The sequence below is a fragment of the Paramisgurnus dabryanus genome, chromosome 1 (genome assembly GCF_030506205.2).
Source record: "Paramisgurnus dabryanus chromosome 1, PD_genome_1.1, whole genome shotgun sequence".
NCBI classification, from domain to species: Eukaryota; Metazoa; Chordata; class Actinopteri; order Cypriniformes; family Cobitidae; genus Paramisgurnus; species Paramisgurnus dabryanus.
The window spans coordinates 16,849,639-16,875,673 of NC_133337.1; the positions used below are offsets into that span (position 1 = coordinate 16,849,639).

General features: G+C 39.2%; 1 protein-coding gene and 2 long non-coding RNA genes across 3 annotated transcripts in view; all 3 read left to right on the top strand.

The window, feature by feature from the left end:
- Positions 1-1,734: 1,734 nt before the first annotated feature.
- tafa5a (TAFA chemokine like family member 5a) overlaps positions 1,735-26,035 on the top strand; it is a 149,814-nt gene continuing 125,513 nt past the window's right edge. Inside the window, exon 1 of the mRNA XM_065263460.2 lies at positions 1,735-2,439. Within this exon, the coding sequence (XP_065119532.1) occupies positions 2,328-2,439 (112 nt within the window). The 5' untranslated portion in view covers positions 1,735-2,327. The remainder of the gene's footprint in view (positions 2,440-26,035) is intronic.
- Positions 9,437-10,190, top strand: LOC141282869 (uncharacterized). The gene is made up of 2 exons (XR_012337727.1): positions 9,437-9,550; positions 9,736-10,190. It is a non-coding gene; the product is annotated as an uncharacterized lncRNA (long non-coding RNA).
- LOC141282872 (uncharacterized) lies at positions 11,677-12,455 on the top strand. The gene is made up of 2 exons (XR_012337730.1): positions 11,677-11,815; positions 12,001-12,455. It is a non-coding gene; the product is annotated as an uncharacterized lncRNA (long non-coding RNA).

Sequence of the window (26,035 nt, forward strand, 5' to 3'; positions counted from 1 at the left end):
TAACTTCTAAACTCCTCACATCTCACAAAGTTGCTCTTATGCAGTATATCTGGTTCGAGAGCGTAAGACTGCCTTTAGTGTGCTTTTATTTTAAAACGCATTACTTTTGTTAAGCCTGGCATCCATACTACAGAGTTTTGAATTTTGTAAACTCTGCTGAACCTGTTTTAGTTTGGAAACAGTATAGCTGTATAGATAGACCTGAATGGAGACCGATTGGGTGTTCTGGATCATTGCGTATCCTTCCCTGATTCGTCAAGCTCCTATCATATGACCATACCAAAAAATGACAATGACCAGCCACATGACCATGAACAATAACATGACATAACTGTAAGCTTTTCAGAGTTTTAGCTGTTCAAATGCTCCTTTTAAGCACACCCAAACCAAGCGCATAAGTACTATAAATGTTTGCACCAGAACATAATACACCCGGCGAAATGTGGCGCAAGGCATGACACAAAAGTTGGGTTTTTTGCTAGTTTCAGCCCAGTTACAATGATCATGCATCATTCTTTATCAACTCATTATACTTTTTACTCCATGACTGATATAACGACTTTTATAGGGAACCAAAGCTTTAATTACAAAAATACCAATTCAATAAATAAAACACAACGCAATTTAATTTCTTTCTCTGCTTACAGTTTTTCTGCTTACAAACTATGAAAATTATGAAAATAATCCGCAAATCCACTTTTAAAAACTTTAAGACTCTTATTGGTTAATTGCACATTACGCCCAAAAATCGATCTTGCAGTAGTGAGATGTCATACACCGAAAAGGTCAAAAAAGTCTAATGTTAAAATAGTTAAGAGATGACCAAATGAATCAAATTAGGCAGAGTTGTAGTTCACAGAAGTTCCAGAGACGTCTTAGACCCGGCATTTTCAAACTTGGGTCCAGGGGCCTTTAGGGGGTTCTAGGGGGTCCCCAGAAAAATTCAGAGAAAAAAAGAATTTTATTTATTTATTAGGTGTGTATTAGGTGTTCATCTCTTTTTCTTGCTATACGTTTAAGAATCATTATATTTATGTCTTTCTTGTGTGTTTTTCTAATTACATTTTATTTATTTTATCTCACTTATAACATAAGTGCATAAGGCATAAGTACTGTAGGCCTATTATCTTAATATTGTAATTTTCGTTATGACATTATAACTGTCAAAAATGAATAGTGTTGTAATGTTTCTTAATAAACTACCAGCTCATCATATCCAAAGTAAGCGATGAGCCAAATCAGTGACAATACCTGCTTAAATGAAATGTGTACAAATTTGTCTCTTTATGTATTATTGCGATAAATTAAATAGCATTACCAGCCAGTTATTCCATGTTTAAAAGTATTTTTTAATGCACTATTTTGCAACATATATGATGGCAACAACGTAAAAGTACTACTAGTCTGAATCACCAATACTATGTTAAAACAGTGAGACGGAGCTGTCCTATTTGTGTGGTGCTGAAACTCTTCTCACAGCAGCTCTCAAGTCTGTGCTCTGTTCCGAGTTTAACACACTACAAATTTTTGTCTGAATAATGTAGCCAATAAGGCGGTTTGACAACATATATGCACTATATATAATTTAACGTCTTTAACGTTATAACGATCATTTCAAAATATATATACGGCAACGCGCTACACGTCAAATAAGTCCGCGTTATAATTAAGGAGCTGACACTTCTAAAATCAATGAGGCGTTTTGTGGCGTCGCCTTCAGACAGTCTAGTAAAAGTTGAGGCGTCACGAAGTTTCAGTACGTGTCGGTCTGCGCAGCTTTAAATCTTTCCGTTTCACCTTCTTACAGATGTCCCTCGTTGTCTTTAAATGAATAGGAAATTAAAGTTATGGTAACGGTGCCTCTTAACGAATATTCGGCAAACCCGGACGGTTTGCGTGGGATTCTTCTTTACTGAGATACACGTCTTCACTGACCAGCCAGTTCTTTCGCCGGTTAGTTAGACGGCGTGTCGCCACATGGTTTTAAATGTAGCCTACCGAGTTTATGCTCGTTTTGTTTTTGTTTTACTGTGCGAAGGACTGACGTAGCGAAATCGTGACGGCTGAAAGTAGGCTATTCATGATAAAATCTGATTTCACGCGCCTATTTTGGATTTACAGTTTCCCGCGATACCCTATACTGACTCAATTACGCGTCAGATACAGACTTTATCTTCGATGTATTGGACTGCTAAAGAGACTTAGAAATGAGCGCCTCGCCTTCAAAATGTCTTGTTTAAGAATCACTCGTGGAGAGAGACGATTTCTCAGAGGACGGAAGGGATTTTAATACCGAATTTTTCGCTGATTTCACAACACGCGTTTCCATGGCTCCGGCGGTAAGATCGATTAAGCGTAAGGATGCGATTAACTGGCCAAGGATGTCGACAACTTTCTGGGCTGTGCTCCTGTTAACGGCTCTTCTGATCGTGTACTGCGGTGAGTTTGCGGTGTGTGCGATGCGTCTTTTAAGTGGGTGAAAGCAACGTAATGTGACCTTAGAAATCATGTCTCTTACCTGTCCATTATCTATCTAGTAACGTATAGTAAACTACGCATAAAAAGTCGTGAATCCTCCAGGAGAGAATAGCTGTGGATATGAAAATCTCAAATCATGTCAAAGGTATGAACATAGTGTCTAGAAATGTATTTTTAACTTTACTTCAAGGGCATGGGAAGGTTTGTGTCCATCATGTAGTATGATATCTGATGGACCTTATGATTAAAGCTTTCTGAAACTGTTATTTTTCTTTAATAGACCATAGCTTCTGTTAAGGATTGAGGATTAAGGAGTTGTTTAAACATGTACAGTACATGCAAACCTGAACTCAAACAGCTCCTCTGGTTAACACAAACATATGATTAATATCATAATTTCTTTACGTTAGATCAGCTCTGTCCATGAAAATGTCAGGACCATAATGTGCATAAATGTGCATAAATTAACCTGAGACTCAAGGACAAGGGACGGTGTGTGTTATGCATGCATGCACACAAACATGATAAATATAATACATACACATACAAGCAAATATTCATTATTGATTGTGTATCTTCAACTTTAGCTTTGTTTTTCTGTTTTTGGGATGCTTTCGTGGTGGTTTATCTTAGATAGTATTTAACCTCTGCCATCAACTTGCTGTTATGACCGGGGAAATCCCAAATCAATAGTGTGCATAGATGCTTTTGGATTTACTGATGTCCTACAATTGCATGATTCGTTCTCTGGCTACAATCAACGTTAGAAATGTTTGGTGTGGTTAGCAGTCTAATGTATACAAATGTCTTTCTGTGTAATACTGAGGAAACCATCATCTGCAGCTCTGCCCCAACCTGCTTGTTGTCTGTGATATTAATCTTCATCTAGATTGGCTGCCCACTGCACAACATCTATGTTTCAGTTGCTGTCAAGACCCCAGGCTGACGCCTCACAGCTCAAGCTGGTAGTAGATGAGATTGAAAACATACAAGCATGGGCATAGCCCAGTATATTTCACACGAAACATTAAGTTGTAATAGTTTAATTGTTTTTTTTATTTGTCTTGTTTGATGCATTCACATACACAAAAAATAGGTATTCTTTCGAGTCATGCGGTCAGTGCCCCTTGTATGCCACTGTATTACCGTCTTTCTGCGGACCATCTTCAAAGTATCCTCTTCGAATTTCATCATTGCATAAGATGATGTTTGTGTTTTAGAGAGAGATTGTGGGTATCTCAGGTTATTTATAATAGAATGGTATTTGTGCTGTACCGCAACTGTACAAAATCTATGATATGATGCCATTGATTATAATAATGACTGTTTAGTGAGTTATATCGAGAAGAATTTGTTTTGTGCAGTGGCTCCCTCCTCTGGATGCTATTCAACATGTGTGTTGTTAAAGTCACATACATTCCAGCTAGTGTGTAGATAGAGATCATTAGTTTAAGAAACTAACTTCTCCCACGAAAATATTTATATAAAAAATATAATATGTATATATATTATGGCATTGTTTTTATATGGTAGAATGTCTCTTATAGACATAGGAGTAATACATGATGAAATGAGTGAGCTTTACAAAATTGCTACCAAAGTACACTCTTACTTTGATGAAGGAACCTTTAATTTAATAAAATATAATCTGGATTGTTGTAACATAATACTCGCTCCAATTTACTTGTTAGATACTGTACCTGAATAACATTTAATTTTAATATACTATTTATTATATCTGATTATTTTGTACATGCATATCATATTACTTTTGACACTTGCATTAAGTAAGACATTAAAAACAGGATAAAAATAGATTTTCAGCTTATGTTTACACTTTTGTTGTAGATAATTAGATCAAGAAAGGAAAACACATTATGTGACACATTATTTTACAGAGTGCTTTGACCTATTGCTAACTCTTGCCCGAATGTTGTAAAATATTTTGTAGGATGCAGTGTCATATTTTGGTTTCATATCTGTGAATGCTTTAACCGCATGGGCATCATTAAAGTCATATGGTGCAGTGAGCATATGGTGCTTTGTGCGTGGGAGTTCGTACATGTATGTGTGCTGATATTTACTGGCTACATTCCTGTGAATAGGTAGAGAGAGGCTTAAAAATGTTATACATAAAAAACACAAAACAGTCAAAAAGGAAAAGAAGACCAAAGGAAGACAGAACGGGATGGTTACTTTATGACCACTTTCTCCATCAAACCTCCCACAGGGTCAGTTATGTGCCCCGATGAATCACAGTTCCTGCTACAGGCCCGACCCACATGTACAGAACTTGGTGCACTAAAGGCTCCTGCAATCCATTGCAGCATACACATGTTGTCCTCAAAACAGCCTGTGCTACCAACAAATTGCTTAAACACTCGATATTCACATTTTCTTCCACTTTCTCAGTCTGGTTATTATCAAACCAACTAAAGGGTTTAAATAGATGGGGGGGGGGGGGGTAATGCGTTAGCAAAGAAAATAGAAGGAAGCATTGGGTCAATAATCATGAACAAGGAAAAAGAACCCTATAAGGGGCTGGAAACACCAAAACTTTTAAACGCGGCCAAAAACGCCTTGAGGACGCCGATTGCCAGCTGTTTTTCAGCTGAGTGCCAGCTTTCTTTAGCTGAGCGCTTGGTAGCTGTGATACTTCAGCTGCGAGCCGGTTGGTTGCTGTGGTAATGTCCTGCCCCTCCTCCACTGTGATTGGGCGGCCGTGTGAGAACTGACATTGACGAGTGGAGCTTTTCTCCCAAAGTTGAATCTCTATCAATTCTCGACGCTCAGCGCCGAGCGCGGAAAAACTGCCGAGCGCCGGTTTTCAGCACGGAAAAAACCCGCTAGCTGCTGGCTTATTTGAAAAACGCCGAGCTTCCATTGGAAACAATTGAAAACATGCGCCGGCCGCGGGCGTAAAAGTTTTGGTTTACACAACCCCTAAAATGTATATATGTGCTATATATTTTATATTTTTTTCTTTGTTCATGATTATTGCGTATGTGTGCTCTAAGTTGTTCTAAAGTTTTTGCATATATTTAAAATAAATTTTAGTACGAAAGTTTTTGTTGAATCATGATTTGTAAGTTAAAACGTCCGTGCGCACATTTAAAGCAACACTATGTAGTTTCCATGTAAAAATGACTTACAGCTCCCCCATGTGCTTGAAAAGCGCAACAGTGCCTGGTATCAGACACTCTTCTGCAGGCAGGGGGAGGGGCGGGGCTGTGTTTCCTACCCTCCACCGCCATTTTCAGAATGTGCTTGTAGCAGCTAGGAGGCTGCTCAGGTTGCAGCAACAGTACAATTTGTCCAGTTAAAAGTTGTTCTATCACTGAAATAATTTTAGAGACATTATTTAAAGGTAAAAAACTACATAGTGTTGCTTTAAGAACAAATTTGTGCGTACACATGCTTAGTGAATGAGACCCATTGTTTGGAAATTAGATGCTTTTGACAGCTTTATGCTTCTATTTCTACCAAAACAAATGCAATTGTGGAAAAATTGAATTATATGACCTAAATATTGTACAAAATTACCAGCCAGTGATACACAGAATTGTGGGGTGTATCATAAATAAAACACAGCTATTGATCAGAATCAAAGACTTGAACTAACCATTTTATAAAAAAGCAATAAGATAGTACTCAAGGCTAGTGCTCTGCTACCTGCTTTTCACCTAGCAATGCCCTTTAGCCATGACTTATTCACAATACAGCACAGCTTCTTGTATTTTATTGCTTACATAAGTAATTGTATATCGCAAAATCACGCTGTAATCCAATTTAAATAAACCAATTAATTGCTTTACAAATAACAGCTTTTCCACCTCATTTGATTATTTTGTCTTAAGTTAACCTTTATTGATACAAACCTAACGTGTTTAAAGTGAAAGGTTCAAAACCAACGCCTAAATTTTAAAATGTATAGTTCTGATTTGGATGAGCCAATACAATGTAATGCCAATTTAACACACACCTGTAAGCAGCACATCTATTTAATTCTGTAATATTAAAGGTCCTGTTTTTCCTTTGTTTTGAAAGTTACGATTGTGTTTATGGTATGCAATATAACATGTGTTCATGTTTTGTGTGTAAAAAAAATGCTGTATTTTTCACACAATTTACTTATCACTATATTGCTGTTTTTACTGTCCTAAAAACGTGCTGATGTCTTTCTTGTTCTATGAAGTCCCTCCTTCAGAAATACGTAACGAGTTCTGATTGTAGTTTGTTTAGTGTGTTGTGTTCAACAGCAGCTCAGCTTAGCCAGAGCCATTTGAGCTTAGCAGGCGACTGACGTATTCCTGTGGGTGGAGTTTAGTCAAAAAATTTTGGTAACGCTTTAGATTACAGCCCGGAAAGTACTGCCTAAGTACAGTGAATTTACAGCGTATGTTTCTGTAATTATAGTTTACTTATGAAGTACGTACGTGTAATTATAAGGGAACAATTTATAATATTTGAGGAATAAAGGGGTAACAACCAGGAAAAATACAAATACTATATGTTGTAAAGTACTGCGTAAGTACAGCGAATTTACAGCATACATTTCTGTAATTATAGTGTACTTATAAAGTACATACGTGTAATTTTAAGGGAACAATTTATAATATTTTGGGAACAAAGGGGTAACAAGTGCCACTTTAATTTACAGCCCGCATATGTTGTATTTACTCTTTAACTATGTGAAACAAGGGGTTAAAAAATTTGACTTAGACTGTTAGAATACAAAACAATGGTATATTTACACAGGAACTACAGGAAATAGTTTGTTTAGTAATCTCCATCATCATGAAATGATAAAATATGTACCCCCCGTGGTTAAAAAAATACTTAGCCTATGCGTAAATATATTTTAATTGGCTACCTATATAATTCCAAAAATATATGTGGTGTATGACTATGATTGAATGAAGACCCACAGTTTGCAGAATCCATGTATGACGCCAGTGTGACCACGCACCAGCTATATGTGGAGAGGAGTGTGATCGAGCCAAATTCAGTGAATGTGTGTGTTCTCGCTAAATTACTCTCAAACATAAGATTGTTTTGCATGTAGCCTATGCCATATCACTTAGGCCTAATATTTGAATCGTTAGTCCGAAGTTATGAATTATTTACTGTATAAATAATTTGTAATTTCCCACGTTTTTAGCATATAAGTCATACATACCATGTAATATTAAAATAGTTAGCCCTTAGTTATAAAATACTTGTGCATATAGTGCATATAGTATTTGTATTTTTCCTGGTTGTTACCCCTTTGTTCCCCAAATATTATAAATTGTTCCCTTATAATTACACGTACGTACTTCATAAGTATACTATAATTACAGAAACATAAGCTGTAAATTCGCTGTACTTACGCAGTACTTCCGGGCTGCAATACATAACATTAAAAACATAAAAAAGTTCTGTACCATTTAGTACTGTACCATTCCCCTGCATTTTTGCATTTCTTAAAGTATTGTATAATTGATATTGTATAATTATACCACCGATTCCAATACAAAATTTCGTACAAAATCTAAAAAAGCTTTATAATACAGAACAATGATGCAAGCAGTGTTTAATATCTATTTATATTTTATACCTGGCCAAAGGCCTTTTCTACAGTCATTTTAGTACTGTCCATATCAAACGGTGGACATGACTTGGTGTTGAGTTGTCAAGTTTCTCTCTGGCCTAGCAAATGTCACAAGGTGACGATCTTTTGGGCGGAACCAAAAGTCGGGAAACTTTGGTTCCGCCCGGATGTTTCCGCCCAGACCGAAGAACGGAAACACCGGACATCCGGCAGATTCGCGGAGGCTGTAATCGGCCGATTGGGCACAGCTGTGCCTAGTTGAAGAGATCGCTGAGCAATTGGATGACTGAAGTACAGAGAGGAGTATATAAAGCACAGTTAGATCACAGTTCGGGAGTTCGGGCACGAGAGGGGGATTGACACGGGGAGAGCTCCTCTGCTTAGGGCAGGAGAGGTAAATACGTACCTTTTGAAGAGCCCGCAGGCTCTGTTGATCCGGGCTGCGCTAGAAGCGCGCGGAAAGAAGACAGGAGCTGCCTGGGGTGAAAGAAAGGCGATACGTGAGTGGAGAAAAGGAGCACCCCGAAGAGAGCATTGTGCTGTCAAGCCTGTGCTTAGTGTGTGCTGGGAAACGGAGCTGTGCTCATTTTTGGACGTGGTGGCTGTCTGTGGTTCTCTCTCTCTCTCGTTGCAGTTTTGATTGTGGATCTGCTGGAGTAAACAGGAAAATCCTATGGGTAAAAAGGAACTTGTTCTAACCAATATTGAAGGAGTAAAGCAGGAAGAAAATTGACCTTCTGGTACAACGTAAACAAAGGCTATTCGCCGTGAGTATACCCTTTTTGTGTGGAGTAACTGGCAAAAGTTAACTTGTGTAACTATTGGAAACCTCCAGGAGAAGGAGGGCGGCCCTACCCCTATAAGAGTGTGGTGGGCGAGCCGTGAGAAGTCCAACTTCAAACAGCCACCGCAACGAGACTTATTGTGGCCGTACTTCCCATCGCCTTATCGTAGCCCAAGCGCAGTGGAGGACACCGGGTGCTTCCCTTGTTGTGGTGCACTTATAGTGTGGTGAGTGAGACTGTGTAATAAATCTTTTTCACGTTTGGAGTGGTACTGTGTATATTGCTGTGGGTTGCTGTGTGTCTTGTAGACGAAGCCCCGCATCATCCATTTTCTTCCACTGGGCAGAGGACGGAGAGGCCAACGACTACAGAAATCACTGTTACTATAAGTAGTGTGCTGTTTGGAGTGCGAAGGGACGCAGACTAAGAGCTGTCCGTGACCGTGAGTAAACCATTGGAAAACATTTCGTGGTGTGAACTTCCCTGTGCCTGTTTTCGTCGCAGAGTCAGAGGCGAAAGGGTCCGCCGCCCCGTGGTCTCTACGAAAAGGGCGCCCCCGTCTAGAAATCGATCGGCCTATGGGCATTGGAGATAGGGCAGCGCTCGACCCGGTGAGGTGGTGTGGGACCTTCGCCCCTCTGTTGACCTACGGAGGAGAACCATACCTGCCAGAAAGCTGTAACCAGCAGAGCCGGTGAGAATTACTCGACGTCTCAGTAACAGTGTCCTTGTGTTCTAGCGGCCACCTGTGGAGAGAGAGCAGAACGAGAGGAATCATTGAAGAGCAAACTGTGAATGTGATACCTGCCCAGAAAGCTGTAAACAGCAGAGCCGGTGAGAATTACTCGAAGTCTCAGCAACAGTGTCTTTGTGTTCTAGCGGCCACCTGTGGAGAGAGAGCAGAACGAGAGTGAATCATTGAAGAGCAAACTGTGAACGTGATACCTACCCAGAAAGCTGTAAACAGCAGAGCCGGTGAGAAATACTCGAAGTCTCAGTAACAGTGTCTTTGTGCCCTAGCGGCCACCTGTGGAGAGAGAGCAGAACGAGAGTGAATCATTGGAGAGCAAACTGTGAACGTGATACCTACCCAGAAAGCTGTAAACAGCAGAGCCGGTGAGAATTACTCGAAGTCTCAGCAACAGTGTCTTTGTGTTCTAGCGGCCACCTGTGGAGAAAGAACGGAAAACGAAAATGAACATGAGGAGAACGGACTGTGTGAAGATACAGTGGTGGCGGAGGAGAACCTAGAGTGGCCATTGTTTTAAGTCCCCCGTTTTCCCCTTCCCTATTTAATATTTTTAAGTAATTTAATAAAGGATATTTTAATTTTATGCTTACCTTGTGTGTCTGGTCATTGGGGTGGCTTTGGGAATCTCCTCGAGGTGGAGAAAGGGGCGTGACCTTATTTACATCTGGGTCCACCCCTACCTGTGACAGATTTGGCGTAGTCGGCAGTCCACCTCGGGTTGAGACCAAGGTCCCCCAATGGCCTACCACGTTTTTTTAAAGAAAAGCTCCCATCAACACCCGATCAGTCCCTAAACAACGCGTTCTCGGGACGAGAACGGATTGGCGGGGGAGGATGTCACAAGGTGACGATCTTTTGGGCGGAACCAAAAGTCGGGAAACTTTGGTTCCGCCCGGATGTTTCCGCCCAGACCGAAGAACGGAAACACCGGACATCCGGCAGATTCGCGGAGGCTGTAATCGGCCGATTGGGCACAGCTGTGCCTAGTTGAAGAGATCGCTGAGCAATTGGATGACTGAAGTACAGAGAGGAGTATATAAAGCACAGTTAGATCACAGTTCGGGAGTTCGGGCACGAGAGGGGGATTGACACGGGGAGAGCTCCTCTGCTTAGGGCAGGAGAGGTAAATACGTACCTTTTGAAGAGCCCGCAGGCTCTGTTGATCCGGGCTGCGCTAGAAGCGCGCGGAAAGAAGACAGGAGCTGCCTGGGGTGAAAGAAAGGCGATACGTGAGTGGAGAAAAGGAGCACCCCGAAGAGAGCATTGTGCTGTCAAGCCTGTGCTTAGTGTGTGCTGGGAAACGGAGCTGTGCTCATTTTTGGACGTGGTGGCTGTCTGTGGTTCTCTCTCTCTCTCGTTGCAGTTTTGATTGTGGATCTGCTGGAGTAAACAGGAAAATCCTATGGGTAAAAAGGAACTTGTTCTAACCAATATTGAAGGAGTAAAGCAGGAAGAAAATTGACCTTCTGGTACAACGTAAACAAAGGCTATTCGCCGTGAGTATACCCTTTTTGTGTGGAGTAACTGGCAAAAGTTAACTTGTGTAACTATTGGAAACCTCCAGGAGAAGGAGGGCGGCCCTACCCCTATAAGAGTGTGGTGGGCGAGCCGTGAGAAGTCCAACTTCAAACAGCCACCGCAACGAGACTTATTGTGGCCGTACTTCCCATCGCCTTATCGTAGCCCAAGCGCAGTGGAGGACACCGGGTGCTTCCCTTGTTGTGGTGCACTTATAGTGTGGTGAGTGAGACTGTGTAATAAATCTTTTTCACGTTTGGAGTGGTACTGTGTATATTGCTGTGGGTTGCTGTGTGTCTTGTAGACGAAGCCCCGCATCATCCATTTTCTTCCACTGGGCAGAGGACGGAGAGGCCAACGACTACAGAAATCACTGTTACTATAAGTAGTGTGCTGTTTGGAGTGCGAAGGGACGCAGACTAAGAGCTGTCCGTGACCGTGAGTAAACCATTGGAAAACATTTCGTGGTGTGAACTTCCCTGTGCCTGTTTTCGTCGCAGAGTCAGAGGCGAAAGGGTCCGCCGCCCCGTGGTCTCTACGAAAAGGGCGCCCCCGTCTAGAAATCGATCGGCCTATGGGCATTGGAGATAGGGCAGCGCTCGACCCGGTGAGGTGGTGTGGGACCTTCGCCCCTCTGTTGACCTACGGAGGAGAACCATACCTGCCAGAAAGCTGTAACCAGCAGAGCCGGTGAGAATTACTCGACGTCTCAGTAACAGTGTCCTTGTGTTCTAGCGGCCACCTGTGGAGAGAGAGCAGAACGAGAGGAATCATTGAAGAGCAAACTGTGAATGTGATACCTGCCCAGAAAGCTGTAAACAGCAGAGCCGGTGAGAATTACTCGAAGTCTCAGCAACAGTGTCTTTGTGTTCTAGCGGCCACCTGTGGAGAGAGAGCAGAACGAGAGTGAATCATTGAAGAGCAAACTGTGAACGTGATACCTACCCAGAAAGCTGTAAACAGCAGAGCCGGTGAGAAATACTCGAAGTCTCAGTAACAGTGTCTTTGTGCCCTAGCGGCCACCTGTGGAGAGAGAGCAGAACGAGAGTGAATCATTGGAGAGCAAACTGTGAACGTGATACCTACCCAGAAAGCTGTAAACAGCAGAGCCGGTGAGAATTACTCGAAGTCTCAGCAACAGTGTCTTTGTGTTCTAGCGGCCACCTGTGGAGAAAGAACGGAAAACGAAAATGAACATGAGGAGAACGGACTGTGTGAAGATACAGTGGTGGCGGAGGAGAACCTAGAGTGGCCATTGTTTTAAGTCCCCCGTTTTCCCCTTCCCTATTTAATATTTTTAAGTAATTTAATAAAGGATATTTTAATTTTATGCTTACCTTGTGTGTCTGGTCATTGGGGTGGCTTTGGGAATCTCCTCGAGGTGGAGAAAGGGGCGTGACCTTATTTACATCTGGGTCCACCCCTACCTGTGACACAAACACATGATGATGAACCCTCTTACAATGAAGGCAGCTTTAGGAATGAATATTTTATCAGCTCAGTAGACTTACAAGGTTTTCTGACCATAGATGTGGCTTGTGAACTGGAAAAATACATTTTTGCAAAGCTAAAATGTGTGTAACACAAAACACCTTCAGCAGTTTATGTTGAAACTTTAGAAATGGTAATAAATATTTTTAAAAGTCTTTGCTTAAGCTTTGCTTTAAAAAAATATGTTATGGATTTCACCATACATTAATTGTGTTTAATATATTGATGCACAAAAAAGTTATAATATATTACAATGTAAGTTATATCTCATCTTATTGTAATCTGTAATCCACGTGGTTTTAGACGCAAAATGTAAATGAGCACAAGTGCTTGGCCATTTCGGTGTGTGCTCGAGCCCTGCCTCGGCGCACCCACGGGTTTGGCGCTGTGCGTGCTGTAGCACTTCCATCCTTAAAACAACACAAGTGAGAAATCTTTTTGGGGTTATAATGTTTCCTGCCGCACTGTAAAAGCATTCTGATGGTATACTGGTTGCGCAGATTGATACTTTTTCGTAACCTTGAGTGACCAAGAGAGAATATCTTGCCTCATTGTTCCGCCCCCAAGCAGCAGGTCATCATCATTGATATCAGTTGCCTCCTCTTGCAAAAAACTCAGAGTCTGCTGCCCATTTGTGTTCACACAAACTTTAAGACCTCTTGCTTTGTGACGTGCAGACCACCGTGGGTCGCACTTCACCATTGCGGTTGTGCGGTGATTATGACAATCACAGCCTTAATTTTTTCCATAATTATAGGTTTTTTGGGAAGCTATACAAGCTTACATTTCCCTCACAAACAACAACACGCTTCTTCTGTGACATTGATTTTTGTGTCAGCTCTTGGTGTGTACATACACTATTTTGGTTAAAGTGCCATATAAGGACTTTCAGTGTACTTCCTTCACTGAAATTGCCCATAAAAGAAATAAAGCAATATTGTTACGTATGAAACTTTTATGTTTGAAAAAAAATACAACACTTATACGAACCCTAGCAAAGTGCATAGAAAAACTCTTTTATGTTAGGAATCCAACTCTTAAACAGTGTTAATAAGTCAGAATGCATAAAATAGCTTATAAACTCTGCTTTAAAGTAGGCTATAGTTTTTTCTAGTGATTGCATGTTGGCTGAAAAAAACAGATTGAGATTTGTCATATGATTTCAGAAAGCTTGGAATATTCAGAACATTTTGGAGATTTTGGGTGTGTCCCAATTAGCTCCCTGGCTCCTGAGGTTGTAAATCAGTATATCATGTACACAGGTTTGGGGACTGGTAAGGGCCCCAGCTCAATTCACAATGGGACACTGTTCACTTAGTTTCCTATTTTCAGAAATATGGAAATTGTGGGTTTGGCCATGATAGGGGATACATTTGTGAATCAGGGTCTCTTAACTGAGGTTGTTGAGACCATACTTAACTCTAGAGCTACCTTTATCAGAAAATGTATACATTTAAGTGGAGAGTTTTCACTTTGTGTGGTAAACGGCATATTGATGAAGTTAACTGCCCACTGGCTTCAGTTCTGGAATTTCTACAAGATCAGTTTTCCTCTGTTCTTGTGCCCTCTACTTTAAGACTATATACTGCAACCTTAGCTGCTTTTCACTAACCTCTTATGGCGCTTTTCCATTGCATAGTACCGCACGGGTCAGGTTGTGTCAGCTCACCTTTCTTTGGCTTGTTTAGCTTTTCCATTGAGTTTAGTACTGTACCACTTCAGAGTGAGAGGGCTTATAGGCGTGTCCTTATATTTCCGCTGCCTACTGCTGTGACATCATACAAAATGTGGGAACGAGCGTTGTTGGAATGCAGTGTTTCTCATACATTCATAAGCACAAAATCTAAATGTACCAACACAAATAGATGTTTGCACATCACGTTTTTGTCACTGTACCTCTGTCTCACATGACAGTTTTTGTACAATCATCCGTGGCATCAGTCGACGCACTCCGCTTTAGTTGCAGAAATGCTGTGCATACATGCTGAGGTGCGTGTCACAGATGTGCCGCTACTGTACAAACTGCAAGGAAAACACTGGTATGGTATGGTGATCCTTGGCATGTGCTTGATGAATTAAGTTTTTCTTGAGAAAAAATTATATTCAAATGAAACTTATATTATTAACTAGACGGGTCTGAAACAAAACTTGTGTTCACAGTGGGTGGGACCGGTAGCAAAGGCAGACAGCAAGCACTTTGAAAAGCAGAAGAAAGTGACTTGTCCTGCGTTTCCTGTGCATTTTAGATGTTAATGGACCCTAATGCAAGAATTCTTTTTAAATTTCTTCCAAAAAAAGGTTGGGACACAATCAACTTGGGCATAAAGCAGTGGGGACATCTCCCACCGGTAAATTTCCAAGTAGGGCTGCTGTGAGTGCAGGCTCCCTAGGGACAAGAACCTTCAACCCAAAAAACAGACCAACCCAACAGGAGTTCTCCCGGTGCTTGTGATCAGCCAATCCGGACCGGATCTGGCTTCATTTTTGGTTTATCCAGTCTTGTAACGATTAGAATGTGAATTTTAATGATCATGATCGTTACCTTAGACATACACGCTCTCTCATACACACATTGCCGGAGGGTTAGAAAATACAGGAAAAGACTGCTAAAATACTCAGAGAGGCCGTTAAAATGACTCTTCTGCTTTATTACTGAGAAAACCAATTGCTTGGAAGAAAATGCCACCCTGGTGTTTTGAATTCCTGGAGGGCTTCATCAGTGTGAGGCCGCTCACAGGCTATGACAGAAAATGTCTGGGGTGGAAATGCTGTGAAGAAGGTTTAGAAAGATAAAATTGAGGTGGAAAATGACAAGTACAGAATGAGACAGAAACAGTCAGATGAAAATGCACCGTCTAGCACTATAATGTGTAATGATAAGGACACTTTTAACCAATAGTGTACAGTTTGGTGTCCAATTACTTTTTTAGCATTGAAGGCACCGACTCAGTTCTTTGTTTTTGAAGTGGAAAAGGCAAATACAGCATTATAATTATGCTATCTTTGGTTATACTGTGTGGCTTAATCAGCTCCCTACAGTAGCTCCCAATGTCACGAATCAGTATATAGTAAACAGGAGATCAGGCACTGGTAAGGACCATGGCTCATATTGAACTCTAGCACACACTTAAATGTGTTTTGAAACATCACCAGTTATGTTTATTAATGATAGGCAATTTCCTTACCTTTCTTGTGTTCCTGACTTGTGTATTTTGTTTATATGTGTTATATGTGATAACATTTAGTCTTTTATAAAGTTCTGTCACATTTCATGATGTTCATAGCTGGCTCATGAAAGGCTTGTGGCAGGATTTTCGATATGGTAACATAGTTGGAATCAATGCTCCCTGGTTTTTGGGCTGCATTGAGGGAACAAATGTTTAGGTGCACTGGAAGGATTAAAAAAAATGCTGACTCCCTGATCAGTGCTGTGGCAACTGAACTAGGAAGCTGACTAAGATGCACCCAAAGTCTGAAGAAAATGTGTGGTGAAGAAGTCAAGAAGAAGTTTTGTATTTTGCTAAAACATTAACAGGACATTAACATGCTTCAACCTGATGTTGTGCATCATTCAATTCAGTTATATGTGAATGGAATGTACAATCCTGGTGAAGTATTGGCACCCTTAATAAATATAAGCAAAGAAGACTGTGCAATAAACCTGTTCATTCTTTTGATATTTCAAAGTTAAAGAGTGAAAAGAATTGGGAATCACATTCTGTATAAAGTCTATTCCTATTCATTTTCACCTTTTCTTAGCAAACCAGGGTGACAAGGAATATGAAATTGTCCAGCAATGATTTCATGTTTCACGGGAGTATATCAACTTCAGTTTCACAAAGGGTCAAATTCTCTTAATCATCTATTACAATAGATTAAATCAAACCATCTAATTTTGATGTGCACCAAAATTGTTGAGCTTCACAAAATAGAAAGTCTCTGTAAGTAGATAAAACATGAAACACTTCAATTTTCACCATTCAGGGCAATAATTAGGAGATTCCAATCAATTGGAAATGTTATGAATATGTTAGTCTTGCATAGCCAGACCTTCAATAATGAAGGTCTGGGGTTTTTTGTTGCTTTTTCTGGACAAAGCCCGCTCACAAGCTGTTTGACCGACATGTCAAACAATCACAGTTTGTTTCATCTAGCGTCAGGTTTTGGACTCCCCACAAAAACGAGCCGGCTGGTGGCAACAAGTCAGTTATTGAAATAACCAGCCAACCGAATTGCATCTAAATAAACAACATTACTCAGAACAACGTTGTGCACTTCATCAACAGCCACACCAATGAGACGCTCCCGTTAAATGTCTGTTTGAAGCATATCTCTCCACTTTGTAACACCTACAAGCAATTCGGGAGATGACCGAACTTTTTGACTCCACCAACTGCCTCAAGCAAAACTCTTGAACGTCTTTTAGAGAGTCTATGCTGCGAACTTTGCATATTTTTGAGAATCCAATGTTTAGCTGATCATGATAACTGGTCATTATTATTCACGTGAACACGACTGATTCTCTTCCTCAATGGAACGTCAGAGCTTTGTTTTCCAGGGACTGAAACTAATCGCGACACTGACAATCCGGTTTATTGCAACCAATCAAAGACGACTTTAACATTCTCACAGGGTTTTAAGAAAAGTGTATGAAAAACATCAGACGTTTAGCCAACAGTCTGTGGGCGTGACGTCTGAGGCTAAGACTACTGTAGGAATATGTTACAACTCCCCTTACGAAAGGGGATGAGTCCTTATATTGTCTTAATGCACAGCAAGGAATATAGTTAGTGTTTTGTGTGTGTTAAGGTAACGCAACATAACATTGTTTTTTTAGCAATGAAAAAGGTGCCTATTTCATCACTCTGAGCCTTTGTAAGGGCTTCGTTTAGTTGTACAAAGATTTCACGTGACCGCACACTGCTGGAGTGTTCCCAAAGTGTCATTTCATGACGCAGTGTCTCGATTCCTTTCTTAGGGAGCCATGGTTAAATACATAACCGAGACGTTTTGTCTGGTTTTGGGTATTTAACCACTTGTGGTTGAGCATTGTCTTTGCTGTGTGGTTGAAGTCCTGTGCCTAGTGATCTGTGCACATAAATTGTGTTTGTTTTGTGTGCTCCATGCTCTCCTCTCTTGAATCTTGCCTGGTCCTCTTTACCCTCTTCCTCATTAATTATCAAATTTTTGTTACTCTCCTGATTTCTGTGATATTTCTCTGTCCTTAGCAAGTTTATTGTGGTTGTTACTCAGTATGTGTCTATGTCCATGCCAGTTCCTTCGGGGTAGTTTTAGTTATTTTGTTTGCATTTTTTTTTTTTTTTCAAAAGATAAGCCATTTTTAGCACTGAGAGTCTACACACAACCAATGACAATTATAAGTATTATTAAATGAAACGTAGTAATCTAAATGAATGAATGAAGTTTTCAATATACATTCTGTTAATACATTGATATTGTGCAGTTATATCTATAATAGCATATTAAATATGAAAATTTACAAATGCTAGAATCACACGTGTTCAAATATTTTCAAGTAGCCTATACTGATGAGATAAGAGGCTCAGTACAGTTCAACTATGACAAAGAGACGCTGCGACCATTGTGCTATTTTCCATTCTGCTGTGCTCAGCTGGCTTGAATGCAGACATTCATATTGTGTCAATGGTTTCTTACTCATTCTGCACTGCCTACCCTTTTGAAGCATGTTGTTTATAGTAGCAGGTTTATAGTAGCATTATTTTAATTGTCATTATTGATAATAGGACACAGTTTATTCTTTTGTTTCATTCAAATTTATTCGATAGCGCATTTCATAATCTTGCATTGTTGCAAAGCAGCTTTGCACAAAATAAATTGTAGAACAAACAGTGTAAAGATGTAATGTAACTGTATAGAAATAAGGGGTTAAGTACTGTAAAGGAATAAGAAAAAAAGGGAAATATATATATTTATATATTAGAAGAAAACGTTATAGAATATATGGTAATATTGTTTTTTTTAAAGAATGTTGTTAACAATAGTAACTGTAAAAACTATTATTATTTTTTTACAGATGCAAACACTTTTTAAATGACAAAATAAACAAACAACAAAGCAAAGGTCCTTTTGCTGCTATTGTGGTCAAAAGGTCCCCTTTTATCCTTCTGGAGCTTTTCAATTGAGACCAAGGGCTCTTCACATGGGGTTTCTGGGCCCCCTAGCTACTTTGTACCACCATAGCTGTTTCAATATTCTAATAAAATACAGTATTGTGCAAATGTCTTAGGCCACCACCAGCTAGCAATGTTTCAATAACCATCCATACTTATTGTCTGGTCTCTTTATTAAGATACAAAAAAAATAAAATATCTAAACAAACCAATTTTCATAACAAAATGTCTTTTTCAGGCAAAAGTCAATATTTAATGTTACCTCTCTTGGTAATAGGTCATTAGATGGAATTAGAATTTAGCGTTTTATTTCATTTAGGTTTAAAAGAGCCAGTAGGTTCTATTGCTCAAGTGTATTTGGTGCTCACACCAAATACTTGACACATATAAAAATCAGTTTTTCTCTGTTTTTTAATATTGCATACACATTTTATGTATTTTCTGGCTGTTTACTAAAATCAAGACAAAAAAAAATAAACATGTGGTCATTATACTATTTATGAAAACATCTAATGGTGATAAGGTTCTAAGACTTTTTGCACAGAATTGTAAGTCTGTAAATATTACTTTACATTTAGAGAATTTTCACAATATTCATTACATTTGCATCTTACAAATCCTTTGTGCACCCAATCACATGAGCTGTGACACACTGGCACCAAAAAAAAGATTGTTCTGTAAAGCTCACATTCAGCTTCACATTACTTGATATACTGAGTGAGTACGATTCAAAGTAGCAGCTTCAAATGGAAACATGGAAATGAGAAAAACACTGGCAAGATCATGAATCAGTGAGTTGTAAGGACATCATCATGGTTGGTATGAAGATGTAATTGTGCTCATTTTCAAGTTCATAATTTTATTTTGGGTGGTCTGCAAGAATATTGACATGATTTAGAACAGATAAAAGTGTAGGATTAATTTGCGATTAATAGCGAGTTAACTCATGACAATCATGCGGTTAATCTAGATTGATACAGGTTGGTTTCAGTGGCGGCTGGTGCTGAAAAAATGGGGGGGGGGGGGGCGCATAGAAACTTGAAATTAAACTTTTACTGTGGTAATGCAGGTCTGCAAATAGCAGTTTATCAGGTGATAAATATCATTACTGCTTAGCTAAAATGCTGAAAATGTTACTATTGAAGTCAACTAAATAATGAAATGATTTACTATGAATGTGTAAATCTGGGTATAATGTGGGTTTATTATCAGTAATGAACTAATCATGGTAATCATTCACACACACTCACAAACACACCAGAGTTTGCGTTAGACTATTTCATTTGAAAATCTCGACAGTCACTTATTCGTCATTTCATGTTTTAATGATAAGAATTGTTTTCGTTCATATTTCTAATCATGAACTTACAAGACGAGCATTCAAGTTCAAATGTGTTTATTTATTTGTGAAGAGAACATATGATGAACAGAGACTGTGGATCACTTTACATGTTTAACATCACATGAAGCAGATTAAATGAATTATTTTTTCTCGCAGTGACAGACAGCTTGAGGCGATAAAACACACAAACTTTGTGCTGAACAGGCAAATATGAACAAATCAAATCACAAAATACTAATGCGATTAAAATAGCAACAGGTGTGTTAAAATCTGAATTGAACACTGACTGTGTTTCTGAAACCATCTTGTGTAATAAACGCATGAAGACAGATAAATGCAGACTCTTGACATTAGATTTTGTGTTTTTACCTCAGATAGACAACGCAGTTTTACTTCTGTTCTAGAGATTGATTGCGTGCTCTTACATTGCGGTTCGGTTAACGCGATCTGAAACGCACACGCAAACACACACACACAGTAAAGTTGCCTAATCACAGACCAGTACGTTTGCAACAACGTTGACTAGTAAAATACCAGATTATCTGAACATCATGTCCACGCAAAGGCAGCTCTTATAAACAGCAAACAGGGAAATAATAAAAAGCATTTGACTTACATAGCATCCAGCTAACGTTAGCCAACTCCGTTTGCCATAAGTCCTGGAAAAGCATGTAAACTCGACCATGATCATTTCCTGCTGCTCAATCTGGTCCAAGCTCCTTAATCCTTTATTTATTCTTCAACTGAATGTCTCGTAAAGCTTGATTTTGTTAGAATAAAAACATATTTTCTTTTATCTCAGGGTATTTCACTTGCTTTCACTGATCAGTACTGTATCTAGCAGTTACATGGCAATCTGCAGCGCTGTTATGAGACTCTGAAAACGCTCCAATCACATGAGGTAAAAGACACAAAAAACTATTCTGATTTGCTTACAACATAAGTGGGAGCGTTTGGGGCGCACAGTCCTGCGCCCCAGGGCGGATCCGAAACCAGCCAATTAGAGCTTAGCCTCAGGTCACATGTTTTTACCCTTTTGCGCCCCAGACACACAAACATGACACACACAAAACAAACTCAGTTTTGATTTTTTTTAATAAATTATAACATGACTAACAGTGAAATAGTACCACTAAACAATTTTATTTTGTATTAATTTGCATTATATATTTATCTTTTTTGTAACATGCTAAAGTAGCTTTCTTCTCTGACCAACTTTGGGGGGCGGCGCCCCAGCGCTCCCTAGTGACCAGCTGCCACTGGTTGGTTTGTTAGATACAGCAGGTACTTTTAACACAGTTCTTGAACTCTTTCCCCTTTTTTAAAAGAAGTGGCCAGCCAGCGCCAGCATTTTTCATGATTTTCACAAAAGTTTAATGCCTTCCAGAAAATGTTCTTCTTTAAATATATAAAGAAACAATATATCAAATGAAAGAACAGACCCTTTGCTTTCAAAAAAAAAAGTTTTATCCTACCTTCATTAGTTCTCTTTTTATCACCTCTCAAATATGTGTAGGTTTCTTAAAAACACCCAATTTTGAGCAAAAAGCTGAGACAATTCAATATTTTTGAAGGACTTTTGATAGAGATCAGATGCAGAGCGATCTTTAAAACATACACGGAGTTCTTTCTCTTTCACATGAGGCGCTACTTCCGGGTTGTATAAGTTGCGGAAAGCCGAAATTTTCGTCATTGGCAGGGAAGCGTTTTCTCTTAATTGACGAGTTATCTCGTCAATGGCGGGGAAAGTTTTAATTGAACTTTTACCTTTACTACCTTTACTTAAACACTTGCTACTCATGCACTAAGGGTTAGAAAATTTTATTCCCTTCACATTAATCTTACATGTGGCAAACTAAAAATAACATAGATTAATGTAAGCTGTAAAAGTCAACTTTTGCAAAGTCAACATCAAATACCTTACAAATAATGAAAACATACTTATAGGCTGTGAAACAGAAGCGCGAGAATGGCCTAGCAAAGTTGGAAATACCTTGGGTCATTTCAAATCTAGGCGTTTTATTAGGTAGGTCTGAATTAGCAGTCTCTTTTGAAATAAAACTGAGCTTTGTAACTATGCCGATATACATTTATATATAAATAAACCACTATATAACAAAGAAAATAAAAACTGTTTTATATGATTCCTTACATTTACTGAATGTGCTTGAGGGGGTCTGTGATCATTCTCAAGTGTCGTTGTTGCTGCTGCTGCTGCTGTTGTTGTTTGCTCGACTTTGTGTAGCTATGACAGGCAGATGACATCAAAGTATGATTTCTCGAATCGCTCTTGCGGGATTTTGATGTCATCTGCCTCTTGGTTCTTGTGGCGCCACATGAAGTCAAACAACGAACAAGGCTGTTGTATCAGTCACTGGTTAGATCAGCGCAGCAGTCAAAAAATGGGTCTCTGTCACTTTCATGTATAAAAGAGATTTGTTCCCCATATCAGTTTTGCTATATAGAATGCAAAAACTTTGTAGCTCAATAACTCAAAACTTCTTAGAATGCAGATAGAACCTTCTAATTCGAATGCGTCGATATGGTGCATCTTGATAAAGTTGAACCTATTAACAGAGAGCAAAACCATACCCCCAATTAACCAATTGTAACCAATAGTGGTTGATGTCCTCAGGGCAACATTATGTTGACGCTGGGACAACATTTCAATCAACCAATCAGATTTCAGAAATAAGTTTACAGTTTGTTTTAAGTTTAAGCTTACAACCAGGATTAGCCATTTCTTGACCATTGTTTTTCACTTGTCATGTCCCTCTGATTTTAGGGTTTGGTTATGGTTAGGGTTGGGGTTTGGGGTGGGTTAAGGTTTTATTTGGAAAAATGTTGTCCCTGGGTCCCTGAGGACATCAACCACTTAGCAAAATCAGTTCGAGCGTAAGAGTGTTGCAGACATGGGAAGCGAGATGTTGCTATAATGTTTTCTAAACAATCAAACACGAAACAGTCAAGCTAATCTGTTCAAAAAATCAAGACTTTGTACTGTAAAAGGGCACAATAGGACCCCTTTAAAATAATCTTGTTGCTGTCAGTTAAAGAAGTCATTACAGTAGTTTGACACACAAGTAATGTGTATTAGTTACAATATGCAAATGGATAAATGATGGTTAAAAGATGGATGATGCCTGATAGCGAGGTAACCCATTGTTATCTCAGCTACCATGCAATCATTCACCATTCAGAGAGAAACTGTTCATATAGACTGCATAAATTTAATTAGTTAATTTGTCAGTGTTACTAGTTTGACACCACTGAGCTCTAGGACAGGACTGGAAGCAAGCCTATGACTGCTTACTTAAATTCTCTTAAGCATTCAATAACTTAACACTGTTGAATGTCTAATCAATCATTTTAGATTTTAAGGGAAATGATAAATGAGATTTCCGTAATGCATAATTATAAAGCTTAATATAATTGTATATTATAGCTAAACAATAGTGGAAAGAGATATAGTTAAGGAGAACAGGGTTGATTGCTTCACTCACTAACATGTTGTTATTAGAAGAACAGGAAGTGAAGGCAGGATCTAAATGCAAATCAATATTAAACGTAATATATGAACATAAACCAGAATCAGAACACATCATAATCCACACAAACAACACATAAACTCATTCAGTAGCCAAGAGGGAAGAGTACCCAATGAACACTTGAAAACACCAGGACAGGGCAACATTGATTAACAAAGAACAGACAAAAAATGGACTACAACCAATGCCACTGCTACCCATTTTGGCACCCTAAGCATGATTCCTTTATGATGCCACCCACACGGACCCGAGAAAAACAACTTTTGTTTTTGCCCGTTTAACTTTTTACTTAACATATAACTCAATACCAATAACACAATAGCAGCATCACAGTAGCCTATAAAACTTAAGAACAGTAAAAAGAGAAAGTAAAAACTTCACAGCTTTGCTGACTTTCTAAACATATGTAGAATAGCCAACACACACTACACATCTGAAAGTGCAAAATTTTCTTCAGTAAATAAAAAAATAAAATAATATATAAATATAAAATGTCATTATGAATGATATAAAGCAAACATTACTGTTGAATTCTGTGCATTATTGCACCTCATTTTATTATGCTATGTTTTAGCTGTTCTACATAGCCTACTGTGTTTACAAAGTAAGTAAATTTGTGACTTTTAGTCCTCTAAATCTTTGTTTTATTTAAGACAATTGGCTATTCTTGTTTGTTACTATTGATGATTATTAATTTATTCAAAGTGACATTTAATTTGGAAAAAACATGTCTGGATTATTTTGATAATATATTTAACAGGAATTGTTAGCCTACCATGTGCACTGGACTGCTTATGTTAACTTTTACTGAGAAAGTATTAACCACCGTCACGTCAAAATAAAGCATAAACTACTGCTCAATATCTAAAGAAAGATAGTAAAGACAACAGCTAGCTGGCTCAGTTATTTGTGAAATGCATATGCATAGGTAATGTTTAACAGTAAAATCTCAATTAAGATTGCACCGAAGTTATAACAACATAGTTTGTTAACATTAATGTCAGCAAGTTTGAGGCGCATTATTGCGCATTACGATTAGAAGCAGCACATGCACATTTCCCATGATTAAACATGGACTTACCTGCAAGTGATGCACGGGCATCATCTCGCAGTTTCTTGTTCTTTCTTTTCTCAAATCCTGACTCCTGCTGTCTTTTCGGAGCCATTTCCATAAAAGTTGCCTACTGTCTGTCAAACTTCGTCAGGCGCGCCGGCGCGATCAACCGGCGCAGACCATCCAAGGCGAGGAAGGGCATACTTTCTAGACTAGAGCAATTCAATTATCCTGTTTCCCCTTTTTTGTTACATATGCATAGCTAAAAAGTGCCTAATAATATTTCTATAGGCTAATGAAATAATATCGGCATTATAATTTGTTCTTTAGGTTATTATTTTTGGTGCCCCCTCAGCACTTGGTTCCCTACCATAGACTGTAAAAAAAGATAGACGACGCCTGTTCGCTCTCTTCCATTGGTGAAAAGTGAAGCCGCCAGTGTCCCGATATGACGCTGACATCTTGGGTCTTGAGTCTGCGCAGTAGCGATTTCGGGACCAGTCCTGCGCAGTAGTGAGCAGGAAGTAAAGCCGCGAAATCAAGACCCCGCCCTCACTCTCGCAGAATGCGCATATCACACGATATCACAGCTGTCAATCATGACGTGACACCACCGTTTTTTATATCAATAAATAACTAACTAAAAACAAACTTATTTTAAAAACAAACATTTGAATTTACATCAGCGTGACAAAAACTACAGTAAATGACAGAAACCAGCTTCGGAAAAAAGATAATTGAAGTGTAATTAAATTTTTAGTTGGTCTCAAGTCCCTTTGAATAACATTGGGAGGCGGGCTTTATGACCTACACTGGGACCAGTCACTGGGGCGCGATCGAGACGTTTTGGCTTCACTTTTCAGGGCTTGTTCCCTATGCACAGCGCGTGATGTGCGTTATGGGAGCGGCGGCGCTGACTACAAAAAAAAAAAAAAAACATTTATACCTAAAAGACATGACAAATCATTAACACAGACACGTGACAAAATGGCAACATTGTTACACAAAATTGTTCTGTTTGACCTCATGTTCATTAATAATAATGGGCTTGTTTTAACATCTGTCATAGTTGTCAAAGTCAAGTAGAAAGCAAAATGTGGCTGTTATTTGTTGCTAATCCGTCACACACGGCAGACAGATGTCGAAACAGTAATTAACAAATCCATTTGCACTTTTGCAAAATATAGGAGTGTTTTGAATCTGACCCAGCATGATCTCTTAAGTCAGTGGTTCTTAACTCCAGTCCTCGGGACCCACTGCTCTGCATATTGTGCATGTCTCCCTTATTTAACACACCTGATTCAGATCATCAGCTCGTTATGA